Raw genomic sequence first — 16,827 nt, forward strand, 5'->3', positions numbered from 1 at the left:
GTTTTGAATTTCCAAAACCAGTCTATGTTTATTCATGGTTAATATACCTATTTTGTGTTAAATAAAACCATATATATTTGAACCAAGTTGGAAAGGTGTTTGTAAAAGATTAGAGTTTTGAATCTCCAAAACCAGTCTACACTGTATGTTTATTCATGGTTATTCATGGTTAATATATCTATTTTGTTTTAAATAAAACCATATATATTTGAAACACATTGGAGAGGTGTTTAGTTTTTTGTTCCTTCTTATTTTATATTCATATAAATTTATTTTAAATTCATAAGTGTTTATTTTTTTCCTTCTTATTTTAATGTTTTTTTTTTACGTAGTGGATATATTAGAAACTTGGCCTTAATGCCAAAGAACGGATTACAAAAGGTGAGTCTAAATCTAGAAATGCCGAAGAGCCTTGCAAGACCATGACAATTATGTTTAGCTCACATCTCTTCTTAGCTACTACTATGCGGTCAATTTCAGAGATTTTCCCAAGCTTTTGGATACATACAAACTGATTTAATAGAAGGCAATAAAACATGACAATTTTCTAAATTAAGGAATTGCTTCCCATATTTCCTGTCCGCCTCTGAACAGGGCACGAGCCGTAAGAAGCGTTGCTTTGTTAGTTTCAGTGTCTGCCTCCTTATTATTGGCTCTCAACACATGATAGAAATTCAAGTTCTGGAAAGAGTCTCCAAGGTCTGAAATTCTGTGAATCAACCTTGCTAGCCTTAGGTCCATTGGCTTAGAATGAGTCACCATAGTGTTAATAATAACCTGAGAGTCTCCAATAACATTAGCCTCCCTGATGTTCAGCACTTTCAAAATCTTGAGTCCTTGAAAAAGAGCCAAAGCCTCAGCTTGAATGCTGGAAGCGATGCCCAAACCCCAGGCGAAACTGTGAATCCTAAAACCAGCTAGATTCAATATAACTCCTCCAGCACTAGCTCTTCTAGGATTGCCCTTTGCAGCCCCATCAAAAAATAGAGAGTGCCTCTGATGGTTTGCAAACCATCCTTGGAACTCTTTTGCTGTAGCCCTTATTTGCCAAACTTTTGGGAGGGAGATACTCTTTGCCAATTTTTGGAACTGAAGATCGAGAGAAGATCCCCAATTTTTATCTTGCTGGGTGAGATTTAAATCATCTTTGTGGTCTCTCAGGCACTCTTTTAATTGGCATTTAATTTTAACTACCACTAGCTTGACATCCTGCTCGCAGTTTCTGAAAATCCTTTTGTTTCACTCAAGCCAGATCTGCCAGTAAGTAATTTTAGGTAGAATAAACGAAGCAGCTCTTATAATTTTGTTTTTTGGAGGAGGACCAGGGTACCTTTGCAGCCATTTGACAAAAAAATCAGCACTGGAGTAAGCCAACACGAAGCTAGAACTCAAAGTTTCCACCGGCATGGTCTAGATCTGTAATGTAAAGGAACATTCAAGCATCAAATGAGAAACACTTTCTCGATTTTCCTTGCAAACACTACACCTTGAAGGGTCGTGGAAGCCACGTTTCTGAAGATTATCATCTATCAAGATTTTGGAATGGCATAACAACCAATTGAAGAAATCGATTTTTGGCAGTGAGGGGTAATGCCATATCCCTTTCCATGGCTTTGGATTTGTGGCCACATGGGGGCGCTCACACAACTTGGCGTATCCCTAAGCAACGGAATAACCACCAGCCTACACACCCCAACCTCTTGAATCCCTGCTTCGCATCCGCATTGGAGCCAATCCATGAAGCTTGGAGAGCAGTTCCTCGTGTTCCATAGACAAATCTGGGGGCGTTTCAAGTTTCCAGCCAGCCCAACATGAATCCTTCCAGACTGAGATATCCCACAGGGAACGCATTCCAGCATCGTTCATCCAACTGCACAACGCTTGAAGAGAGCGACAGTCTCCCAGCGGCTCATTGTTCATAATTCTATCTATCCAAAGGTTGATACTCTTTCCATTGTCGAGGACCCAGTAGGCATGAGAATTTATAAGCGGACAAGCTTTGGAACAGAGCTTCTGGAAGGGCATATTCAGGAGCGGCAGAGGATGGTCTAGACAGTGGGAGTGCGTGCCATTAAAGTATTTTTTCCAAGGAGCTAGATGTGCCCAGCCAGGGTTAGGAGCAATAATTCTCCAGATGAGCTTAGCTCCCATAGCGATATTTTGATATCCAAGATTTTTGACAAGCCTCCTTCCAAGAGCGGTTTGGAGATGGAATCCCGACTGACTAATGGAATCTTTTTCTCATTTTGCTTACGCCCTTCCAAAAAAAATTCTGAATGGTCTCCATTTTTCTGAGAATTTATAAGCGGACAAGCTTTGGAACAGAGCTTCTGGAAGGGCGTATTCAGGAGCGGCAGAGGATGGTCTAGACAGTGGGAGTGCTTGCCCTTAAAGTATTTTTTCCAAAGAGCTAGATGTGCCCAGCCAGGGTTAGGAGCAATAATTCTCCAGATGAGCTTAGCTCCCATAACGATATTTTGATAGCCAACATTTTTGAAGTTCAAGCCTCCTTCCAAGAGCAGTTTGGAGATGGAATCCTAGCTGACTAATGGAATCTTTTTCTCATTTTGCTTACCCCCTTCCAAAAAAATTTCTGAATGGTCTCCATTTTTTGAGAATGCCAAAGGGAGCAAGAAGAACAGAAAACTAAAATAAGGAAAGATTGTTAAGGATTGATTTAATAAGGACAAACTTACCAGCAATGTTGAGCCAAGAAAAGCCCCAGGCAAGCAACTTGTTCTTGAATTTCTCCAGTTGGGGGAGCCAATCTCTGCTAAAGGCTATTTTAAGAAATACAGGAAGGCCTAGATACTTGAAGGAAGTCCAGTTTGAGGAGGTTGCGAAACCAAAGGTTCTGGAAATGGAATTGAGCATGCTGGAAGTGGTGTTCCAGCAATAGATATGGCATTTGCCATTGTTTAGACTGCTTCCCAAAATCATACAAAACTCGTCCAGGACTCCTTTAAATCTGGAGGCTATAAGCACAGAGGCAACTCCCAATAACAAGGTGTCATTCGCAAAGAGGGCATGATTAATGTTTTTAACACCTCTTGCTATACAAAGCCCAACAATTTCCTGGTCCATCATTTTTTTTGTCTAAATAGAAGCTGAGGACAGAGGCTTGAAGAACGAATAGAAGGGGTGAGAGAGGGCACCCCTGCCTGAGCCCTCTCATGACTTTGAAAAAGTCAGCAGCTCTGCCGTTTACTAATGGAGCAATCCAAGGCTCCGAAATGCAGGTCTGAATCCAATTTATAAATTTCTCCTCAAAGCAAAATTTGTGTAGGACTTTCAGCAGAAAACTATGCTTGACTCTATCAAAAGCATTTGCTAAATCAAGCTTGACAACCATACCTTTTTCCTTGCGACTCAGACTTGAGTGGATTGCCTCTTGGACCAGAATGAAATTGTCCACTATCTGTCTCCCTTGAATGAATCCTCCTTGGCTTTCCAGAATGACTTTGGGGAGGATGAGCTTAAGTCTATTAGCGATGACTTTAGTAATCAGTTTGTAACCAATATTACATAGCGAAATCGGTCGAAACCTGTTGAAGGTGTTGGCTCCTTTCTCTTTGGGGATGAGAGCAAGAAAAGCAGAGTTCATGCTGCCTCCGATTTTCTAGCAAGCTTGGGACTTAATAACCATTTTGTATAGATCTTTTTCCACAATCATCCAGCAAGATTGGAGGAATCTAGCTGTAATTCCATCCAGCCCAGGGGCTTTGTCTAGGTCCATGGCGAAGAGGGCATTCTTGACTTCCTTCTTGGTGACTTTAGCTTCAAGAAGGTGATTCATTTCAACAGTAATCAAGGAGGGAACCACGTCAATCATATTAGAGATTTGGTCCAGATTTATATCTTCACTATACAGGCTTTTAAAGTGAAGGGAGGCAACTTTTTTGATGCTTGCATTGTCTTTGTGAGTAATAGTGCCATCTTTGATTTTGGAAATGGAATTGGTACATTTCCTTGCCTGAGCTTGTTTATGGAAGAAGGAAGAGTTCATGTCCCCTGCTTTAAGCCAAAGGCTGCGTGACTTAAGTCTCCAGTACTCTTCTTCTACTAGACAAGCCTTGTGATAGTTTTGTTGGAGCTGGGCTTCTTTGTCTAGAATCTCTTTAGTTATGTCAGCTGTTTCAGCTTGGAGGTGATGATTTTCCAGAATGCGTTGGATATTTTTTCTTTCATTTGCTGGATTGGGCAGAGTTTTGGCCCAGCTTTTTAAAGCCCTTTTCACTCTTCTGAGCTTCTCCTCCCAGACAAAAAAGGGGGAGCCTTTGACCGGCTGCATCCAAATGCCCTTAATTAATTGCATGAAGTCCGATTCCTTAGCCCAGAGTGGGCTAAATCTAAAGGGAATTAGACCTAGGTCAAGCTGAAACACCAGTTCTAGCTTAATGGGTTTATGATTCGAAGTGTTACATGGGAGTATATGAACTCTAGCCTCTAATCCAAGTAGAAGAAAAGAGCTTTGAATTAAGAATCTATCCAATCTGGCAGCAATGTGGCTAGGGCCAATTCTTTTATTAGTCCAAGTGTACTTACCAGAGATTGGCTTGACGTCCAGCAGGTCCTAGTCCTGCATAAGGTCCTTTGCCCATTCCCTTGCTGGATCTCGAACAATGCTACCTCCTCTATTGTCTGCTGATAAGAGAGTGAGGTTAAGATCTCTTTCTATGATGGTATTCTCAAGATTAACGAGATCTGCTTGGGTTCTTATGGAGTCCCAGCAGGCCTTTTTTTTCCACAGCATTCACGGGGATGTAGACGTTGAAGAGACTGATAATCTCTTTTGAATCTAAGTGCTGCAATTTTAAGAGCAGCAAGTGAGTATTGAGGGTCTCAGAAACGACTATGAATTTGCTAGCATTCCAAAGAGTGCCCAACCATCTGGAAGCCCCTCATTGCTTTCGCCTCACATTTGTTCTAGATTTTCTTACTTGCTTGAAGGAAGACAGAGTCTTCTAGTTTGGTCTCTTGGATGAGAAGTATGTCAGGAGTTTATGTTCTTATTAAGCTTCTGATGGCTTCTTCTTTGATTTTGCTCCCCATACCTCTATAGTTCCAGGAGACTATCTTCATCATTTGTATTTCTGGTTGGCTCCCTTGGAGCCTTGGGGTTGGTTTCTCGCCATCTTTGCTTTTGATGCTAGTAGCTTCTCAAGGGCTAGTTGGCTGCCTTGGAGCTCATCCATGAAAGTTTCTTGCTCTTGTTTTTCCCGATCTGATTTGTGGCCTCTTGTGGGTCTCCTTATCAAAGCTTGGGAATCTCCTATTTCCCCTTCTTCCTCCGAGCAATCCGATTCATGCTCATCTTCCTCTACTTTGACAGTGTTTCCTTTGGAACTCTCAGCAAGGCTTTCCCCCTTGGGAGAAGAGGGGGTACCTTTAGAGGGTGGGGTTGATTTTTTATTGTCTAGTTCCTGAGTTTCCTCTATTTGCAAGCTTCGAGGAGCGAATTTATTTTCTTGATCCATTCTGGGAGGAGGTTGCTGGGGGGGCTTGAGGACCTCTTCCGTTTGGACCAACCTGCTTTTGGATTTTCCTGGCATTCTTGACCTGGTTCCAACCTTCTTCTTTACCCTTATCTGGTTCCACATTGGTTGGGAATCCTCTGGCGAAGTGGCCGTAGACATGACATTTTCGACATTTGAAAGGCAGCTACTTGTAATCCAGCTTTTGTAAATGGGTCCAGTTACCTACTTTGATTTTGATGGCTTCCAGGAGACCCACCTCTAGGTCTACTTCTACGCAGATACGGGCATAGTCATATTGATCTTTATTGTTTGCCCTATCTATGAATTTCCCAAGGGCGTTTCCGATGTGTTTCAGCGAGTCCCAATTCCAGCAATGAACTGGGAGATTAGGGAGTCTGACCCATACAGGGACAGCCGTGGGAACATCGACTGTAGGGTTGAAATCCGGCGTCCATCTGTTGAGGTACAGGCCTTGGGGGCCCATGAAATAGGGGCCATTCTGAAAGATCAGGTCCTTGTCATCCTTTGAGGTGAATTCGAAGAGGAAAAACCCTCGTCCTAAGAAGTAAGAGGTGACGCTGCTCTTGATCAGAGGAGCCCAGTTCCTGTTAACCCAGGTCTTAGTGGTCTTAGGAGAAGGCCATAGACCGGTGAACTGGCCAATGAGAGCCCGCTCAGCCAAGGAGAGGGCGACTTGAATCAGGGTCTCTGGCGGTAGGGAGATTTCAGGAATGTCTTCCAGCCTCTTAACAAACTTGGCTGCTTCACTCTTTTTCTTTTGCGGCAAGCCGGCCAAGAGCTGAGAGAAGGCTTCGGCAGATGAAGGCGGGCCTGCCTGGGGCAAGCTCGGGACCTCCATGAGGGCGAGCTCAGCTTACTCATCCCTCCTAGCAGTAGACGAGCGTTCTGAACCGCAGGAACTCAAAAATAATGCAGAAAAGGAGGGCAAAGGGCCCAAAGCCACGGGCCGCAGAGCAGCAAGGGCGCAGAGGTGCCGAGGCGCAGCTAGGGTTTCATGGTGGCGCTCCAGAGCTCGACGATCATTAAAATTTTCTAAAAACATTCTTTAAAACTTGTGGTAAGATCCACCCCGGTGACAACATTTCCCCTCTTATTTTAATGTTAATTTAAATTTATTTTAAATTCCTATTTGGTTAGAAAGTTTATTGAATCATGAAATTAAAACATTATTCTATTTTCTTCAATAAATAATATCTTTTACATACATATATTTATTTAAAAAAATTATTGCATTATGACATTAAATTTTAATAATCATATATTTTTTCAATTTGTTAAATAAATTATTTTGTCCACTATAAAAATCATATTTGTAGTAGGAGGAAAAGTACAAAATAACACAAATAATTCACACAATAACAGGAGTTGCAATTATTTTATTGATCACACAAAAACTTATGATTACAAGTTAGGGGTATTTAAACTTTTTCCGACTGGTGACTTGCCTAAAATAATTTGACATGCAACCACATACTAAATTCGACTTTATTTAAAATAAGACTTAACTCGACTTGACTCAGTTAATTGATTGTCTAACTTTAGGTAACTCTCTATGCACCAGTAATTAGCCATTTTAACGCTCTCCCTTAATTACTACGGTTAAACTTAGACATGACTCATTTTTTATTTTTTCTAAATAGTGTATTGTATTAATTAGTTAAAAGGATTATTATTCATTGTTTAAAATAAAATAATATAAATATAATTAATATAGTAAAATTGATCATTTTTTTCATTTTTCTTTATTGGTAATGATGATTAAAGTCCACTAAGACTAATGTGGTCTATTGGACCTCAAAAAAGGAGAGTCTAATTGTCATTCTTCAAAATCTTGTTTTTGTGATCCAGGAGAAGGGAAAGAAGTGTTCCAAGATCACTATAGTTTGATTGGCTTAATAAGTCAAAAAAATTGGAGGTGTGACTGACGATAGGGAATTGAGAGCGGATATGGGCAAGAGCCTCTGAAAAGAAGTGTTTTTCATCTTCCACCTTTTTAGTATCACAAATCTAACAAAATCTATAGTCCTAGGAAGCCTTGGGAATAGACCAAAATGGAATTGATCATAAAATACTTAAAATTTTTAAAATAATAATAGTATTTTTTGTTATTTTCAATATTAGTTAATTTTGTATTACTTAACATTTTTATTCTATTTCATTAATAACCTTATTTTGAAAATAGCCCATTTCGTAGCTTGTTATTTTACAACAGCATTCATTTATATCACGCCACTTTTAAAAGGAATTTTTTTATTATAAAATATTCATATAATTATGAATGTGGTGTTTATATAAATTAGAAGTGTTTATTGTGTTGGAGGAATTGTTTGGATGATCAAAAGTGGTCGGAATTTAAGTAAAAAAATTTCAAAAAATATTGCACCAACAATGTTTGAATCATGTTTTTTATGGTGTAAATAGATTCATCACTATCAAAAATCTCTGAAGCACCTTACCCTAAACATTGAAATTTGACAACTATAATCTAGATTTACAAAAATCCCTAAGAGACCGGAATTTCCATGATTTTCAGAGAAACAAATAGTATAGTTATGCGTAGTCTAACCAGGTGGAGGAGTTGCCCAGAAAGTTGTGGAAATTCCGGTTATATTTAGAGAAAAATCCGGCAAGGATTTTTGTAAATCCAAGTTATAGTTCTCAAACTTCAAAATTTTAAGTGCCCTAGACGTTTTTGATGGTGTTGAATCCATTTCCACCATCAAAAACACATTCAAACACTGCCTCTACAAGATTTTTTGAAATTTGTATAGCCAGATTCGGATCACTTTTGACATCACTTTTGACAGTCCGTGCAATTTCTCCACCTTGTTAAGGACTCCCTATAGTTACGCTCAAATCTCAATAAATATTTATAATCAACACTCAAATCCCGAGGGCTGACTTCAACTGTTTGGAAACAGTGTGACTGGTAGCTAAACTACTGTACAACTACGTGAGTTAGTAATATATTTCTATAACGCTCAAATCTCAATAAATATTTTAATCAACACTCAAATCCCGAGGGCTGACTTCAACTGTTTGGAAACAGTGTAACTGAGCAATAACCCTTGCTCTCCCTTTTCCCTCTATTCATTGATACCTCGCCCTGCTATCCCTCATACACACACTCTCCCTTTCTTGGACAGAGCCACTCCTCCACGCTTGTCTGCTGTCTTTTCTACAATGGCCTCCATGGCCTCCCAGTATCTTCTGCAAGCCATTGTTGCAGTATTTTTAATATTAGTATTCACTCTGGCACATTCAGCTCGACATGTACACGGAGAGGAGCTTAGGAAGAGTATCATTCCTATAACTTCCAAGTTCCAGACCACGCAGTTTTACAATGTCTACTCGAATCTCTGGGGTCCTCAGCATCAACAAGTGTCTGACGATGGGTTTTCTACGACAATCTGGTTGGATCGTTCTTCAGGTTTATTATTTTGGTTTTTTCTGCATAGTTTTAACTCATTCTCATGCTTGAAATATATATAATGGAATCTAAAGGGTGTTTTGGCTCTCTACAGTTGATGTTGTGGACTTTCCTGAACTCATCAGTTAGCTTTGGCGTTCTTCGTAACCCAGTAGATCTGCTGTGTTGAATGATTTCGGGAAGCGGTTTTAAGTCCTTGAAGGCCTATAAGTCTGGATTCTTCAGTGCTGCTATAAGTTTCAGGTAGTTTTACAGCACGAGTCAACACAGCATTTTATGTAAGTCAGCATCTAAATTTTAAAAGTAGCATATATCTATTTCTGAGGGATCAAATGTTTTTACTTTGTAAAATACAATGTGTAATGTTTCATTATTTAAATTTCATTTTTGAATGCTATATAGATTATATGACCAAATAAACTTTTTAATCATAAAAACTTAAAACTTATTTTTTCATGATATGTGCATGAACTGACTGACATACTTACATCTCTTTATACTGGATTGTATAATGAACTTCTTGGCTCAATTATATATTGTTATTTTATTGGAACTAATGGTGCATCAACCCTTGAGTCTCAAATTTCAAGATTTGAAATTACAGTATCATTCCGGAATTGGAAATTTCATTTACATAAAAATAAGGGAGATGCATTTTAAGAGACATCCATTTTATAAACCTAGTAAGGACAAACACATTTATATTCTATATGGAGATTACATCTACATAAAAAGAAGGGAAATGCATTTTATAAACCTAATAGGGACTTGCACATTCATATTTTATAAGCTGGTTTTGCAGTTTTGAAGTTCACTATCTCAATATTTTAAATAGGTGAATGAGTTACTGATCAAGAAATAAAGAAGGCATTTGCAGTTATGGATTAACTAAGAAATAATATAACTAACATGAAAACTGAACGCAAACCCACAAGTAATAACACACGATTTACGTGGTAAAACCTTGACAGAGTGTCAAGGAAACATCCATAGGGCAAGGGATTGGAATCTCTATTCAATCAATAAATGATTCTCCTTATAATAGTTCGGGCATTCATTTAATTTTATATGTGCCTTCTCAGTTATATAACCGACGATTCGGTATAAAACTAACTTGTTACATTTTACCCAAATTTACATAATTAGTTGTCAAACTTCCAACAAACTCCACTTTGACAACAATTTTCCTAATCCCTTGCCCATGCCCATTCATCATCTTTTCTGCAAGCCAAGAGAAGCTAAACACCATCGCAGCTTCTCTACTGTAACTGGCTTTGTGAATATGTCTGCACAATTCTCTCACGTATGGACCTTTTGAAGAGCTACTTTTCCGTCATCGATCACATGTCTCAGAAAATGATACATTACATCAATGTGCTTGGTTCTGCTATGATAAGTAGGATTTGTGGCCAAGTGAATAGCACTTTGACTGTCACAAAGTACATTCACTTTCTCCTGTGTCCTTCCAATCTCATCAAGCAGACCCTTTAACCAGATTGCTTCTTTACTGGCATTTGAAGCAGCTATATATTCAGCTTCAGTAGTGGACAATGCAACTATTTCTTGAAGCTTTGACATCCAACTAATTGCTCCACCTGCAAGAGTAAAGACATAACCTGTAGTAAATCTTCTTTTGTCCAAATCACCTGCATAATCAACATCTACATATCCGCAGACTGATCCTTCACTACCATTAAAGATGATGCAATGGTCACTTGTGTCTCTTAGATATCGAAGCACCCATTTCACTGCTCGCCAATGTTCTTCATCGCTCGCCAATGTTCTTCACCTAGATTTGCCATGAACCTGCTGATAACTCTAACTGCATGTGAAATGTCAGGTCTTGTAGATACCATCGCATACATTAAGTTGCCTACAGCATTTGCATATGGTACATGAGACATATACGACTTTTCTTCATCAGTTCTAGGACTCAAAACCGAAGAAAGCTTAAAATGGGAAGCGAATGGAACATTAACAAGTTTCACATTGTTCATATAGAGCTTTTCAAGTACTTTCTCCACATACTTCTGTTGTGATAACCAAAGCTTACCATTTTTCCTGTCTCTATGTATCTCCATGCCCAAGATATGTTTTTTTGCTCCAAGATCCTTCATATCAAACGTCCTAGAAAGCTGAGCCTTTAACCTGTTGATCTCTTCCATGCTTTTGCTTGCAATAAGCATATCATCAACATACAAAGCTAAGATAATAAATATGCCATTGAAACTTTTGAAGTATACACAATGATCATACTCACTTCTAATAAAGCTCTGGCTCACCATGAAGGAATCAAACTTCTTGTACCATTGTCTGGGAGACTGCCTCAGACCATACAATGATTTCCTGAGCTTGCAAACTAATCTTTTGTTGCGACCTTGTACAAAACCTTCTAGTTGTTCCATATATATCTCTTCATTCAAATCACCATGTAGAAAAGGTGTTTTAACATCTAACTGTTCTAACTCAAGGTTAAGTAATGTAGTTAGTGCCAACACAATACGAATAGAAACAAGTTTTACAACTGGAGAAAAAATCTCATGAAAGTCGCTACCTTCAACTCGAGAATATCATTTTGCTACCAGTCTCGCCTTATACTTTTCGATACTTCCATCAACTTTCCGTTTCAGTTTGAAGACCCACTTGCATCCAACAACACTTCTCCCTTCAGGAAGTTCTACAAGATCCTAGGTATTGTTTTTGGCTAAGGAATCCATTTCTTCTTTCATAGTCGTTTTCCATTTTTCGCTATCTGTATCATCTACTGCTTCCTGATAATAAGAAGGTTCCCCATCTTCAGTAATCAAAGCAAAAGATAAAGCAGAATCTTCATACCTTTTGGGAGTTTTTCTTTCCCTTGTAGACCTTCTTAGAGTGACTAGTTGCTGAACTGGTTCAGAAACTTGAACTGGTTCAAAAACTTCAACAGCTTCCTTTGTATCTTCAACACCTTTTTCTCCAGAAGTCTCTCCTTCCTTTTGGCTGTCACCGAAAGGTCTGTCCTCCAACTGAACTTGTTGATTTGGCGATACCTGTTCTTGTTCAATTCTTTCAACATTTGATTTTAAAAGAGAAAATTTCAAATGTTACATCTCTACTAATGACTATCTTCCGCAATGTAGGATCCCACAACCTGTATCCTTTCACTGCATAGTCATACCCAACAAAGACATAACATTTCGATTTTGGATCTAATTTTGAACGCTGATTTTTAGGAATAAGAGAATAAGCATCACAACCAAATATCCTTAAATGTGAATAATCACAAGACTGACCTGTCCAAACTTCTTCAGGAATTTTACAATTAATTGCTACTGAAGGTGATTTGTTAACTAAATAACAAGCAGTAGATACTGCTTCTGCCCACAACTCCTTTTGCAAGTTAGCATTGCTGATCATGCTTCTGGCTCTTTCCATAAGAGTCTGATTCATACGTTCAACAACACCATTTTTCTGAGGAGTATAAACAACAGTTTTGTGTCTAATGATTCCTTCATCCTTACAATATTGTTCAAATTCTATTGAAGTGAATTCACCACCATTGTCAGTTCTTAAACATTTAATTGATTTGCCTGTTCTTTTCTCTACCATTGCTTTAAATTGTTTAAAGACATTGAATACATCAGCTTTCTTTTTTAGCATAAAGACCCAAACTTTACGGGAGAAATCATCAATAAATGTTAAAAAATATAGAGCACCTCCATATGATACAATAGGAGATGGTCCCCACAGATCAGAATGAATATAGTCTAAAATATCTTTACTATTATGATTTCCAGTTTTAAATCTCCGTTTACACTATTTTCCATACACAAAATGTTTACAGAAATATAACTTCAAAGATTTCAGATCGAGAAGAGATTTACGTTTCATTAGTATCTAAAGACCTTTCTCGCTCATGTGACCCAATCGCTGATGCCATAGACGAGTACCTATTTCTTCCTTTTCTGACACAACCGCTGCTTCACTGACCTGAGTACTTCCTTTTAATATGTAAAGATTTCCAACCTTTTCTACTTTCATTACAACTAGGGCACCTTTAAGGACTTTCAGCACGCCATTCTGACCTATAAACTTATAACCATCCGAATCCAAGACTCCCAAAGAAATCAATTTTTTCTTCAAATCAGGTACATGTATAACACTGGTTAATGTTCTAACTGTGTTATCATACATCTTAATCCTGATATTTCCCATCCCAACAGTCTGACATGATACATTATTACCCATAAACACAGAACTACCATTTACATTTTCATACGAAGTAAACCAATTTCTATGTGGACACGTGATAAGAAGCACCAGAGTCTAATAGCTAGCTTTCTAAACCCTGAGAGACATTACATTCAGGTGAAGTTTCATCTATCATACATAATTCTTCAGCAGATAAAACTTTGTCTATCATACTTGAATCGACCTGATTCACTTCTTTCTTTGGGTTATCAGATTCTTTTTGTTTCCAACAATCTTTCTTTAGGTGTCTAATTTTATTGCAGTGCCAACATTTTGCCTTACACTTTTTTCCCTTCGACTTAGATATGGAAGAGCCCCTTGTCTTTTCTCCTCTTTCCTTTGACAGTCCTCTAGCTATTGTGGCTTCTGATGCAGCTGTTTCAATACTGGATTTCCTTCATATTTCTTCAGACAAGAGAGCTCCCACGACTAATTCAAACTTCAAAGAATCAGCAGTGCTCAAGCTGATTGAATTTACGAGTGATCCCATGATTCGGGCAGAGAACACAACAAAGTTATGGCCTTATCTTCTTCCTGAATTTTAACTTCCATATCTGTTAATTGGCATATAAGTGTATTAAAAACATTCAAATGTTCTGCAACTTTTGAACCCTCTTTCATTCGAATATTGTACAGTTGTCTTTTCAGATAAATTCTATTGGTTAACGACTTTGTCATATAGAGTTTTTCCAGTTTTTCCCATAAACCTGAAGCTGTACTCTCTTCAACAATGTTGAAGAGAACCTCATCCGCCAGGCATAACCTGATGGTACTGAGAGCTCGGGCATCCAAGTCCTCCCAGTCTGAATCAGTCATGGTTGCAGGTTTCTTAGTTGCCCCATCCAATGCCTTGTGCAACCCTTGTTGCACAAGCAAATCCCTAACTTTCAGTTTCCAAAGAGCAAAATTTCTCTTGCCGGTGAATTTCTCCACCTCAAATTTTGCATTCGACATCTTGGCCATTTTTCCTTTCTTCAAAAAAATTTTTGAATAAAAAAAAAAAGTAATTCCCCCAAAACAACCCTTCAAGAGTTTTTTAGTTCAAATCCTTTGTTTTCTTTCCTTCAATTTAAAAAAAAACCTTTGATTTTCCTGATTTTCTTTCCTCCAAATTTGAACAAATCCACCCCTTTAAGAAAAAAATTTGATTTCAATTTGCTGTTGTTGTTTTTTTTCAGGAAAAAAAAAAAAAAAAAAAAAAAAAAAAAAAAAAAAAAAAAAAAAAAAACTAATTTCTCAATGCTGCTGTTGTTTTGCTTTCAGGAAAATATATATATATATATATATATATATATATATATATATTTCTGAAAAACACAAAAAATTTCAATGATATTTGCCCAAATTAAACAATTTCTGGAAACTTTGCAATATAAAAAAAAAAACAAACTAATTTCTCAATGCTGCTGTTGTTTTGTTTTTCAGGAAAATATATATATATATATATATATATTTCTGAAAAACAAAAAAAATCCACTGATTTTTGCCCAAATTAAACAATTTCTGGAAACTTTGCAATATATTATTTTCTCACAAATACCCGAATTTATTTTGTTGATTGAAGTCCTCTGGCAATACCCATGGTTTCTTCAATTTTTGGTTTCCTCAAGCAACCAGCACTAGCAGCACGCAGAGAACAGTTCTGCCAGTTCTACTAGACAGCTTCCTCAGCCACACAGAGAATGGCTTCACGCTCCAAGCCACACAACAAATTTGTTCCATGCTTTCCACGCTTCCACGCTCAACCAACCATTCCACGCTTCCACGCTCAGCCTTTGACAGACGCAGAGACACCACGCAGAGAGGGCAAACAATGGTGGCGGTCTGGCAAATACGCAGGTTCTGGGACACAGAGGGTTCTGAACGGGCAACAACAGTGAGCCAACTTTCCTTCAACTGTTCTTTCAACCGACCTCCTTTTCTCTTCGACAGTGGCAACGAGTCTCCCCACGCAGCAATGGCCACCCTCAGCCACGCTTCATGCACACGCAGAAGAATGAGCTTCCATCCAGTGATGAGGTCTTTAACACGCAACATATTTCTAGTCTACACAACACTCACAACTTTTAATCACGTACGCAGCATCTCTCTCGAGCTCCGATTTCTCCAAGACCTTCAACTCAACTAACTGGCTCTGATACCATTTGTAATTTAAATAGGTGAATGAGTTACTAATCAAGAAATAAAGAAGGCATTTGCAGTTATGGATTAACCAAGAAATAATATAACTAACAGAAAAATTGAATGCAAACCCACAAGTAATAACACAGGATTTACGTGGTAAAACCCAGTCAAAGTGTCAAGTAAACATCCACGGGGCAAGGGATTGGAATCTCTATTCAATCAATAAATGATTCTCCTTACAATAGTTTGGGCATTCATTTGGTTTTATATGTGCCTCCTCAGTTACATAACCGATGATTCGGTATAAAACTAACTTGTTACATTTTACCCAAATTTACATAATTAGTTGTCAAACTTCCAACAATATGTTGATGAAGTGCCTTTATTTGTATCTATTTGCAGTTGTCCAATGACCAGGCATATGAAGGACACCATGATGAAATAGATATAGAGTCCCTGGGGACCATACCAGGCCAAACTTACACATTACAAACCAATGTTTATGTAAATGGAATAGGAGATGGACCATTTCTCACAGGCAGGGAGATGAAGTTTCATCTCTCGTTTGATCCCACTCAAGACTTCCATAACTATAGCATTCTCTGGACTCCAAATTACATCATGTAAGCCTAATTTTTTTATTGAAAAAATGTATCTAGTTGTTGCTTGCATTGCAGCTCTGATTTGATTACTCACCATGTTGGTCTATGGTACATATTTTATGTGGATGATATTGCAATAAGGAAGTACCCAGACAGAATTTCATCTACTTATCCATTGAGGCCGCTTTGGGTGTATGGATCAATATGGGATGCCTCCTCCTGGTCCACTGACAATGGAAAATATAAAGCAGATTACAGATACCAGCCATTTGTTGGTAAGTTCTCCAAGTTTATTGTCAGTGGCTGCTCTGCTTCAGACTACTCATGCTCACCTACATTTTCTATTTCTCTTATTTCAAGTGGAAGAGGAGGCCTAACTACCCAGGAAAGGGCAAGGATGAAGTGGGTCCAGAGTAACAATATGGTGTACAACTACTACAAGGACAGTAAACGCTATCCTCATCGCCTCCCTGAATGTGGGAGACACTATTCTCCACCCACTATGATTAATAGTAATAATAATGACTAAGTACATTATTACCATTTTGTTACTCCTTGAGTGTGGGAGATCCTATGCTCACATCGTGATTAATAGGTAGTGATTAAGTACATACCTACCCTTTGTCATCAAGATTGTAACAGACTAGAGTTTTGAATCTCCAAAACCAGTCTATGTTTATTCATGGTTAATACCTATTTTGTGTTAAATAAAACCATATATATTTGAACCAAATTGGAAAGGTGTTTGTAAAAAACTAAGAGTTTTGAATCTCCAAAACCAGTCTGTCCTTATTCATGGTTAATATACCTATTTTGTGTTAAATAAAATCATATGTATTTGAACCAAATTGGAAAGGTGTTTATTTTTTTGTTCCCTCTTATTTTATGTTCATATACATTTATTTTAAGTTCATAAGTGTTTATTTTTTTCCTTCTTATT

The 16,827-nt window shown here is 38.1% G+C and overlaps 1 protein-coding gene and 1 pseudogene across 1 annotated transcript; one reads left to right on the forward strand and one right to left on the reverse strand.

The window, feature by feature from the left end:
• Nucleotides 1-5,661: 5,661 nt before the first annotated feature.
• On the reverse strand, nt 5,662-6,336 carry LOC149225710 (uncharacterized). Its single transcript, XM_089379994.1, has one exon. The coding sequence runs from the start codon at nt 6,334-6,336 to the stop codon at nt 5,662-5,664; it is 675 nt and encodes a 224-aa protein (XP_089236120.1).
• Nucleotides 6,337-8,651: 2,315 nt separating this feature from the next.
• LOC149225711 (putative xyloglucan endotransglucosylase/hydrolase protein 32) lies at nt 8,652-16,416 on the forward strand (annotated as a pseudogene).
• The last annotated feature ends 411 nt before the right edge of the window (nt 16,417-16,827 follow it).

This window comes from Pinus tabuliformis, chromosome J, assembly GCF_031772625.1.
Source record: "Pinus tabuliformis cultivar Carrire ecotype Pingquan chromosome J, CPIR1, whole genome shotgun sequence".
Classification (NCBI taxonomy): domain Eukaryota; kingdom Viridiplantae; phylum Streptophyta; class Pinopsida; order Pinales; family Pinaceae; genus Pinus; species Pinus tabuliformis.